The 11,024-nt window shown below is 34.0% G+C and overlaps 2 protein-coding genes across 8 annotated transcripts in view; one reads left to right on the plus strand and one right to left on the minus strand.

Moving 5' to 3' along the window:
* The window catches only part of LOC128242168 (rotatin-like), a 44,248-nt gene extending 41,423 nt beyond the window's left edge, over positions 1 to 2,825 (minus strand). For 3 of the 5 annotated variants that reach the window (XR_008262549.1, XR_008262548.1, XM_052959238.1), the window contains exons 1-2: positions 2,736 to 2,825; positions 1,618 to 1,826 (exon numbers count right to left, since the gene is read on the minus strand). Coding sequence is in view for 3 of the 5 variants with exons in the window: in XM_052959238.1 (XP_052815198.1) it covers positions 1,618 to 1,696 (79 nt within the window). In the remaining 2 variants the exon portion in view is untranslated. Of the gene's footprint in view, positions 1 to 931; positions 1,145 to 1,617; positions 1,827 to 2,735 lie in introns of all 5 variants that reach the window. The other 2 variants (XM_052959237.1, XM_052959236.1) reach the window with 2 other exon arrangements.
* Positions 2,770 to 9,284, plus strand: LOC128242179 (uncharacterized). Of its 3 annotated transcripts, none has more exons than XM_052959252.1 (6): positions 2,770 to 2,823; positions 4,982 to 5,067; positions 5,408 to 5,476; positions 5,881 to 5,992; positions 6,225 to 6,343; positions 6,812 to 9,280. In XM_052959252.1, the coding sequence occupies exons 1-6, from the start codon at positions 2,790 to 2,792 to the stop codon at positions 7,238 to 7,240; spliced, it is 849 nt and encodes a 282-aa protein (XP_052815212.1). In that variant the 5' UTR covers positions 2,770 to 2,789; the 3' UTR covers positions 7,241 to 9,280. The 3 variants fall into 3 exon arrangements, with proteins under 3 accessions (XP_052815212.1, XP_052815210.1, XP_052815211.1); XM_052959250.1 differs by lacking the exon at positions 2,770 to 2,823 and adding an exon at positions 3,017 to 3,285 and having other exon boundaries at positions 6,812 to 9,284; XM_052959251.1 differs by lacking the exon at positions 2,770 to 2,823 and adding an exon at positions 3,876 to 4,550 and having other exon boundaries at positions 6,812 to 9,284.
* The last annotated feature ends 1,740 nt before the right edge of the window (positions 9,285 to 11,024 follow it).

Here is an 11,024-nt window from a genome sequence, read left to right on the forward strand (position 1 = left end):
CATGTATTGCAATGTGTCGTGTATGTCAGCTGCAGATCAAACGATTCACTTTGTGATGTCAGAGCACGAGCACACAACATTTTTCCATTTGATATGCAGCCGACATATACAACACATTTCAATACATGGTTAATAAGTTAAACTTGAGATTAAAGTCGCGTGGCAATGTATTGTATTTAAATTGGTCACTCGAATACCGTATGATCCCATTTTTCTCTAGGCTAGCCATGTACCGTGTTTACCGCATCTGGGTCTAAATTGTAAAATTATCAGAAAAAATATAGTCAATAATCGTCCTGTGAGAAACTTCAAATCACGGCTAAAATGTTTGAATTCACTGCAAATATGAATGAACTTTTATGATTCGCAAAATATGTATGTATGTCCGAATTATAAGTGTTTTTGTTTTTTTTTCACTTCAAAACTCCTAGAAAAACAGTACCCAAATGGCTCAGAATGCAGGAAATTGAATTCTTGTTTTCAATTTGGCCTGTTCAACTCGAACATTTTGAGAACCCTGATTTAGATCGACTTCTGTCAATAAAGCATCGCCATTTCGAAACCATCTAGCAGGTGCCCGTTATCTTTCCGCTCAATATACTTAGCGCTGGGATCTGTCATTCTGTGATAGGAAAACAACAAGTGGGATATGGACGCGTAAATCCCAAATAAAAAATCGTCAAAGACTCTGAAGCGGCTGTTTATATGGACTAGTCTAGTCCGACATTCATTGAAAAACCCTTCACCCTTCTTATAAAAAAACTTAACTAAAAGGTTGAAATCAGTCAATCTAACAAGCAAGTTAAACATTAACTGATATCCACCAATCCGATTTTGTTTTTTGTGCTCGGCAGAAAATCAAAAGACAAGCCCGTTATTAATAATAAACATCTTAAGATTAACAAATAGTAATCAACGAAACAAAATTTACCCAGCTTCTTGAACAGAGCATTGAAGTCAACATCTTGTCTTAACGTTGACCCCATTTAGTACTGCAAATGGAGACTGTCAGAGGTAGAAATCCCTATTTTATGTAATGTTTCGTTTTTGTCCGAACTTGTTTTGAAACATCCGCCATTGATTAAAGACTACTCAGGGGAAGTCACTCAGATTGAGTTGGACATATCGGTAAAACCTGAAACGGCTAAAAAAAAAAAAGCCGATACGTCAAATGGGGATCTCATGTTTTTTATTATAAGACATTCAATATCAATTTGGATATTATCTGTCTCAAAAATGTTAATGTTCTATTGATTTAGTTGAAATAAAAAACTTTCTGGAAGTATGAAATTTATTAACTTATTAACATGCAAATTAGCACCGTTCTGGCACAAGTTAAGTACTAGAATCTTTATCTGGTCTTTCGGGTATACATGTGACAACATTTTTTAGAAGTTAAATAGGGCTAGCTGTTCAAAATGATAACATCAACTAGTTTGTGTCCAATATTACGACATAGGTCTTCTGCAATTATTTATGCATTTTGTTGCCCCGCTCACGTTTACATAACGTTGCTAGGGTGAACATTACTAGCCTCTTATTTTGAATTTTGTAATTTTGCATCTGAAAATGAATGAAAGATATATAGAGCTATGAATGCGTAAGAACATTGAGTACAAAGATTAAAATAAGAATGTAACGGCACTTGTCCCGAAACTTTCCGAACACCCCTCGTAGGCTCCGGCCTCTCCTTCATGAAGCATGTAGCATGTCTGTGCTGCCAGCGTCCCCCAGACCAGGCGATTAATTGCCGCAGATGTCACCGACCAGCAACGAGCTCGAGCACCTGGTGTGGTTCAAGTAACAATAGCTATTCACGACTTTTCCTGGAAGCGATTAAAAGTTTAAGTGTACCCATGTATGACTAAATTACTTAAAACGACATCGAGGCAGTCATTCATTTTGTTCACACTTGACAAAATCGACGAACATTTGATAAAGGTACTCGATGTACAACTATACCCGGACTTCCTTAACAACTGTGCTAAATTATGCAATGTTTTCTTTAAAATGCTGCTCGACAACATAAGACAATCCTAAAACAGTAATTTATATTTCGTCTTCGAAGAAATATTGTTTAAATTAATAGGAAACAACTGTCTATTGATTTTAGCCGATGCATTTTCAATGTTCTTAATCGTTTGTAAGATCTGACTGGTATGCATCCTTAATTATAAATGTGACCAACGTAATGTGTATAAAATAAACGTGTTATAATTACTGTTTCTGTGACTTCCTATAATCTCGTTTCATTATTATGTACAGTCGAACCCCGTTGGTTCGAACTCGCTTGGCTCGAAGTCCTCGTTGGCTCGAACTAGGTAATCATTCCCGGTTGGCTCGAACTTTTCGAGACGAAAGGTATTTTCGCTGGTCCATGGGAGTTCGAGCCGTCGGGGTTTGACTGTACTATCAAATTTGTATTGTGTTTGTAAATATTTATTCTTATGTATGTATTCCCACACACCATGTACATCTCCAGAAAATGGAGGAAAAAGCTATATCATATATATGTGACGTCGTCAGCGAAAATGAGTCCTGTTGAGGTAATCACGTTACCGAGATAAAGCGAGATTAAAAAACACAACACGTTTTCTGAGCAATTATCGTTTTGTCAATTAACTAATTTGGCATTATTTTGCAAAGTATTTACATAATCGAAGTGTATAAACAATATAAAGGCACATCACTCTGTTATCAGTTGATTATTGTCGATAATATTCATGCTGCCTGACCTTAAATCATGATTAATCGCCCTTGATCTGAAGGTGTCGCTCTCCGCCATTTTGATGGAAACATGTCGAAACCCTAGTCCAAATAATTGTACGTTGACGGATTTTTTTTAGATTTTTGATATGGCAAATCCTTCACGTACAAATTGTTTAGTATCAAAAGTGGGTAGTTGTTCCGATCAGGATTCCGGGTTAAAGCATATAGCGTCTATAAAATATCATAAAAACAAGAAATATTACCAGATATTATTATTTTATATTAGTTCCGTAGACAAAAAAATAAATATCCAACTTATAATTATGAGTTTGACGGCTTTTTTTCATTTCATTCTGTCAAAACATAACGATATAATACATGAAGGGCACCTGCAAGGCTTTAGGGCACAGTTTTAAATCGCTCGGAACATTTCGGCCATGGCCGAGTTGTTACGATTGTATAACGAGGTCTATCTCGAAGCTTTGTCGGAGGAGGCCGAGCTATTACGATTGTATCGAGTTGTTCCCCTTCGCATAATTGTTGTCTGTGTCAGTCAACTTTCGTTTTATTGGAAAGGTAAACAACTTGTTTTAATGCATTAAATGCTTGTTTAGTGCAAAATAACATTTCACTTACATGGTAAAATATGAATATAACTCTTTATGATCAATTTCAACCATAAAATACTTCACTTAAAACAATTTCAATATTTTTAAAACACCCCCGTTTTTTGCACATTCCCGTTTAGACGTTAGGGATTGGAAGAATCCCGTATAACACGTCTATTATTTTAGACTAGTCGAAACCCGTACTGAAGATATGACGGTTTTGCCGGTTTATCCACACGGCATTAGAATGCTTTTCGGATTAATTACACGGAAACAATTATTTGGAAGGTAATGTATGCAGTTATCTATGTTGTCATCCTTTATTTAAATTGTCATTTGATGTTTATTTTAAATAACCTTTTGACAGGTTGACCCGGAAGTATTTTTCCGTAACAAAATACGGTTTACTAATAGCAACAGATATTATGGCGGAAAATTTGAATAACACTTGAACATTTTATGAAAATGTCCCAGTTGAGTGAAGCAAGCACCACCCCTTACGAATTAAGCCAAGACCATTTATTTCGCGAAGAGTTATTAGAAGTTGATAGACTTTATTTTCATGTTTTGTGTCCAGAGAGTTCTGGTGCAAGTGATTTAGTCAGTCTGATTCAGAAAATGATTCTAGCCATGAAAGTAATGCTGTCAATGATGAATCAGATGATGATATATGTAATGCAGAGACTGTTCAGTGTGAAAGTTTTGACCATGATTTAGAACCTTCTGCAGAGTATTTAAGACAGAGAAAGAAAACTGATGATTTCTTTGCTCAGACCTGCAAGTGTGAAAAACTTTAGGCAAACCATGCAGTCAAGTTGTCGATGGTAATGATATAACTGACTTACGTATGTATTCAGCCGGTATGCAGACAGATGAACTTGATCTTGTTATTAAATCAGCCATGTTGTGCCACAGAAAAAATGGCCAACAAACTGACAGTTGTAAACATAAACGGCAGGAGAGGGTTAGGCCCAGTCAGTAGTTTTATATTAAGGGAGTTGAAGTTTGCCGTGAGGTATTCTGTTTCGCATACAACATCGGAAAGGAGAAACTAAAAAGAATTGGTCGCTCTCTTGACAATGATGGATTGATTGCTAGGACTCATGGTAATACCAAAAGACTACCTCATAATGCAATCACATTTGAGGAGAGAACACATAAGAAAATTCCTCATCTGCTATGCATCTGACAATGCAATGCCCGTTCCCGGAAGACTTCCAAACCACCGCAATAGTAAAGTGTTGTTGTTGCCATCTGATAAATCACAAGCAGACATTCATGTTGAATATGAAAAAAATAGAGGGTGCTAGAAGCTATGGCATGAGTTGTGCCCACATATAGTCTTAGCTAAACCAAAAACAGACTTGTGTTTTAGATGCCAAACCTTTTCTTTTAATATGTCACAAAGTGGTGCCCTTTCTGAAGATGATAAAATGACACTTTTTGATGAATATGAAAGTCATGTTGAAAGTGCTAGACATCAGAGGGAGCAATATAGAATGCAGTGTGATTACTCTAAAGTTACATGTAGTGAAAACATGAAGTTGAAGGTGTGCTTTGGTTAATAAATTTCTATGCGCTATAGTTTTAGCTGTCTTATGTCATGCTTCAATATTTTCTAGTCTAAAAATTAAAATATATGTTAAATTCTATTTATATTTTAGGTTCAGAGTCATGTTCCTTAGATGCAACCGTCCACTACAGCTGGGACTTTGCACAGCAGGTTCATATTCCACACCATAGCCAACAGGTTAGTTGATTTTTTTCTATCAAGTACAAGCAAATAATCAAATGTTGTTTTTTTTTACTGAATTTATCAACTTATTGCAAGAGATTATTTTTTTAAAGGATTTATTGTGCAGTAATTTGCATGTGTATCATACTTGTGAGTGCCTAAGGTTTACTGCAGTAAATGTATGCTTCTACTTAAATGGTTACATACCTGGTAGTGTATTCATTGAATGTAAAGTGTTTATGTTAGAATTCTTTTTACATGATTTAGAAATTGAATCTTTCAATATTTAGAATAAAATGCTGGTTCTAATTACCAGATACTGTTGTCAAATTTAATGCAAGCTTTTATCTACTAGGTTGGACCCCTGTATTTCAAAACTGCCGGAGGAGATGTGAGGTATTTGGAGTTTGCTGTGAAGGATCTGGTAAGCTTATTCATTTTGACTGAGACTCACTACTCATATATAAATCTGAATTCACTTTTTTACAGTTTTAAATTGCAATCTGTTCTGTGTCATTATAAGATGTCCTGATGTCAAATGTTAATAATTGAGAATTGAAGGGGCACTTCTTAGCAATAAATGTTTTACTTCATTAAAACAAACTGATTAAGAATGTAACAGTTCCATTGGTCAATAGCCATCATGCACATCTCACAATCTGGAATTGGATGTGTATCTGAACATTTATTTGGTATATGTTAGTTATGAGAAATGTTTTAAATGTTTTGTTGTATTAATGTTAAATACTGGTGCTGTTAAATTTTTGCTTCTGTTGCTGATGATGGTGATGACTAAGAATAGTGATAAGAAGGATAAATATTTTTCAGAGAAACAGGTGTTTTGCCTGGGTGAGGCACATGCTCAGTTCCACTTTGACAATTGCCAAGGACAACAAAAATAATGCCGTTCTTGGTTATGCTGTGTGGAGAACATTGACAGGTGAGAGTTGTTGTGTTTTAGTGGAAAAAAATATGTTTCATGATGTAAACTAAATTATGTTATTGCTTTTTAAATATCTCACAAGGTTTTCAGTAACTCTTTAGATGAGTGAAACAGATGTGTAGCTTTAAAAGATTTTGATTTGTTGTACTTATAAAATAAACAACATATATATTTCAGAGTTTAATTTGAAATAAAGAGATCTTATTAACAATTAACTATTCTATTCCAGGAGGGCATAAGACAATCCAATACTCACTGATGCTAGCCGGCCACACCAAATTTTCATGCGACTGGCATTTTGGAGTTTGGAAAAACAGAATGAGATACATGGATGCAGAGACAGTTGAGGTATTCAGGGAGTTAGATTTTTACCACACAAATAGTTTAAAACAATTATAGACATAAATTACTTACACATGTTTCAAGATTGATTAATTTCCTTCTTTTTAATACAGTTATAAACTAATAAGAAGTGGCATGAAGAAAATGGGATTTTTTATAGTTAAGATTGAAAATAATCATATATGACTAATGTTATATTAAATTGATTATTATATAAAATAAGTTCATTTATTATCATGTATATTTAGATATAATAGGTAATTAATAAATTCACTGATGTTATATACTTCATGTAGGCATTACATAGTGCAAGGGTACTGCTCAGTATAATCACAATAGTGAAATAAGACGATAACTGCATATAGAAATTGAAGCAGATATTGAGTTCTTGCACTAAGGTGACAATATAATATGTCATATTGGATCGTTTCTGTCTGAAATTCATTCATCATGTAATGCTTTTCTTCAATACAGGAGGTGGCTTCCACAGAAGCCATGTCATCCCGTAATGGCCACAACATTCCACATATTGTTGATGGCAACAGCAAACAAGTGTCGTTCTATGACTGGAGCACCTTCTTCAAAGGCATTTTCAAACCATTGAAGAACATTTCGAAATACCATTCATTTGAGGTGTCTTCTAACGAGCCTGGGGTTTTAAGAGTAAGGAAGTTTGTTGATGCCCCTGGGGAGAAAATTAACATACTGAAAAACTGCCAAGTGGATATTGGTGTTCTGCCAGAGCAGATCTTTGGTGAGGGAATAAGTGCAGAAAGGCAATGGTACTTGCATGATGTAAAAAGAGACTTTTGCGGATCAGATAATGCAAAAAACACAACATACCCATTGCCATTAGTTGCAAAAGAAGGCTATTCAAAGGCCAAAAAACAAAAGTTGAAATAGGCAACTTTATTGAGAACACTTTCTGTGTGTGTTTCAGCAAAAGTTATAGTTTGTTTCTTGCTATAAATATATTGGCATGTGTAAGTGGAAGTTTTATGTTTTCATTTACATTCAAAGAATATATTTCTTTGTGTTACATTGATAAAATATTCATGATCTTAGGAATGTATGGTTTCCTTGGCAACCAAAAGTAACACACTTGATTGATCATTAAATACTTATGTATAAACATGTATTTCAAATATGGGAATATCATTGAACAGTCGGCCATCTATAAGTAAAGTATGATGGCATTCATATTTTCCATACACGACTCCAGTATAATGTGAAAGTGTACATTTATAAGTCTATATGTTAATAGTTATACATTAATATAGTTTCAATAATCCTTGCATGCATATGTTTGTTGTCAATTTTGTCAAATAAGGCATGTGTCAATGCTTTCCTTGTAAATACATTTCATTCTGTGTCATCTTACAACTCCAAAAGAATGAAATGAGCAAAAAAAAAGAATTATTCTAGGTATAAGTCAGTTGCTATGGCAACCAAGTATAACATTCTTATTGATTTTAAAAATAATTGATTTCACCAGACAAGTTACATCTTTTAAATAATTGCTTGTTTTAAAATAATATGTTTTTTGTTTTGATTAATACAAGGATAAGCTGCACTACTTTTGAACAATTAACCTTGTTTTAGAAAAGTTGCAGATTTTCTTTACAGGGTCTATGTAAAATTGCTGTTAACATTCTATTTTACTACATAGCTGGCTGAAATTTTAATGCTGTACTAAAATATTTCCTGCAAACATAATCTATCAAATTCAAATGTGATTTTGTCTATTTGAGCTGCTTTTGCGTTTATTTGGATAAATTTCTCGTGAAAAAATTGTAGTCATGGCAACCGTTTCTATGAAATGTACATGTAGTGTTACATTTTCCATAAATGATGTTATTGATGTTATGATAATGTTTCCACAGAAATAAAAAATGCTGGATTCAATTTTAATGGAATACAGACTCTTAAAATCAAGGACGTTGTATTTACTTATGTTTCCATTTCCTTCATTTTTTTCGCCATTTTATAACAAATAGTGGTATTGCGAAATTTGTCCTCAATCCGTCAATTTTAAAGATATCAGCTTTAAACTTCAGGACTTTATTTCTGAAACATAGCACATTCAGAAAATGTAAAAACCTGAAAATGTCATTTTTCCTCATTAGGACCCATTTTCGCAGACTTGGTCACATATAATTGTAATCATATTCTATAACATATACTATATAATTATCTATTATTCAACATCTAGATAAAAACATATAATTATGCAGTATATGCCATACATATTATGAAATCAATAACCAAGAGTATAAAATATCCCCTTACAAATTCAATGCTAATGGATTAACGTATTTCATTTGTTTTACGTGACTACAGTTTGTTTTATTGACACTCTTTATCAATTTATACAACCATTACTCAAGGAACGTGTCAGGGAAAACATGTTCAGCATGTAAACCGTGATGATAGAGGTGGAAAGTTATATGTGTTCTCTGTTTTAAGGGCCGGTCACAATACAGAAGTGGGTGGGGAAGGTCAAAAAAGGTCAAAAACTAAAACGTTTAAAAAGTTCATGTCTTATTTAGTTTTGAGGAACGATCTTTTTGGGGAATGAAACATATAATCTTGGTGACACGTTTTAAGGGGGTCCAACGTGTTTTGTGTTTTCCGAAATTTAAGTGAGCGAAATGTGTGATGCGGAATAAAATGGCGGAGTTCGAAGATATTCGTGGTGTTTTGGGAGGATATGTTCACCTGGTAAGCAAGTTTTATCACTTTTCTCGCAATATAAATACGCCTACCCGGAGGCCACACGTGTAAGCTTCTAACAGTTTTAACCCATGTTTCTAGAGGCATTAACAACAGTGATTGAATGTATAAGCTAAACGATTGCTTGTTTGCAAAGTGAAAATAGAAAATTGCGTGACTTAAAACTGTGTTTTTGTCAAAGTGCACCATTCTTTTCTCTTTTCGACGGTTATATACATGTGTTGCTTTCAATTAAATTTGTTATTTTATTGTATAAGGTGTTTATCACAAATTGTTATCTATTGTGATTTTTCTAATAAAGAAGTTATTCTGGTTATCTTACAGTTTTGTCTTCTGGTCGTGTTTCGGATTGAGAGACATAACCTGGTACCTCTCAATGAAAATTGAAGAATGAATATGAGCTTCACTTCCCCAGTTGGTACGGACACCAACATCAATAAAGAAAACAATCCGTAACAAGACTATCAATAGTGGTAAACGCCGTATACAACACAGTCGGTAGGCTGGTCATGGTTTCTATCACAAAGGTCCGTTCCATGATGGAGCACCCTGTATTTTTTTCTCCACCGGGCGTGAGGGTGCATTTTCAGTGTTCAGTGTCAGTGCGTTAATAGTTGAACGGATTATCTGCATTTGCTTTAAAGCAAAACAAACACTGTGATCAGGCCGGTTTATGGATGCTTTAAATCCAGATGTTCTTCACATACAACACCTAAACCTGACAAACTGATTGGATTTTGATATTTTTGTACAAACGAACCCATGCTCAAGCTTTCCAAATAAAAGAGTGTATGTTCTAAGTCATTGCGCCTATAATTTATTTATCAATTTTATTTTGGAGCTTAAATTAAATTTCAGCATTATTTTTTTCACAGACAATATGCGAAACTTATATTGATTGCCATTTTAAAGCTGAACTCTCACAGACTGAACGTTTTACAACTTTTTTTATTTTTTGTCTAAGAACGAGCCAATTTATTCGAAAATGCATGGAAACCAGTGATATAAGACTCCTTACAAAAATTCAGATCGCAGACTTTCATATTTAATTTAAAAAAATGATGTTTTATGAATTTTTCGTAAACCGTTAGTAACGGTTTAAGACATGAAAATTTATTTTTCAAACAGAAATATGAAAATCTGCGATCTGATCTTTTGTCAGCAGTCATATACCACTAGTTTGCAGATATTTACACAAAAATTGGTTCAATCCAAGACAAACAAGACGGCCCTGAAGGACCTGTATCGCTCACCTGATCCAATTCAAGTGTGAAATGTGGCCACTAGAGTGTTAACATGCTTTTCCTTTTATTTGACCTGTTGACCTAGTTTTTGACCACACATGACCCAGATTCAAACTTGGCTTAGAGATAATTAATATAAACATTCTGACCAACTTTCATGAAGATACAGTTATAAATGTGACCTCTAAAGTGTTAACAAGCTTTTCCTTAAATTTGACCTGGTGACCTACTTTTTGACCGCACATGACCCAGATTCGAACAGTTAGCACCAGTCTGTAAACAATAAGGATATGCACTGAAGGTTTGAAAAGTGAAAACTTTTATCAAATCTAAATTGTTCGTGCACTATCAATTTTGTTTTGCTCATTTTCCCCTCTGAAATACCTATTAGAAATAAAACCATTGCTTTTGTATCCTACACAATGCATGAAATTTACTGAAATATGATTTTCGTATGATTGAATTATGGCTTAAACAATTTTTAGTAACATAATTTGTCAGGAGCCATGTACTTTGCCGAAAATTTCAACTCCGAGAAATCAGTTGGTGAAGATTTTCAGAAAAAGTTTAGGATTTTTAAGACAGTCCTATATAACCGTGGAAAGTGCTGTTTATAGAGTGGTTTATGGTTTTTATATGACAAAAATTCTCCCAATATTAAGAAAGTTAATAGCTTATCTTTAAAAAAACCTACATGAATCGAAACCTTT

The sequence above is a fragment of the Mya arenaria genome, chromosome 8 (assembly GCF_026914265.1).
Source record: "Mya arenaria isolate MELC-2E11 chromosome 8, ASM2691426v1".
Lineage (NCBI taxonomy): Eukaryota > Metazoa > Mollusca > Bivalvia > Myida > Myidae > Mya > Mya arenaria.

What these genes read in the sequence shown, in the direction of transcription:
- LOC128242179 (XM_052959250.1), top strand. Translation starts at nt 3,147, where the DNA reads ATGGCCGAGTTGTTACGATTGTATAACGAGGTCTATCTCGAAGCTTTG. An exon ending in ACTTTCGTTTTATTGGAAAG is followed by an intron (nt 3,286 to 4,981) that starts GTAAACAACTTG and finishes TTTATATTTTAG; the next exon opens with GTTCAGAGTCATGTTCCTTA. An exon ending in TGTGTGGAGAACATTGACAG is followed by an intron (nt 5,993 to 6,224) that starts GTGAGAGTTGTT and finishes ATTCTATTCCAG; the next exon opens with GAGGGCATAAGACAATCCAA.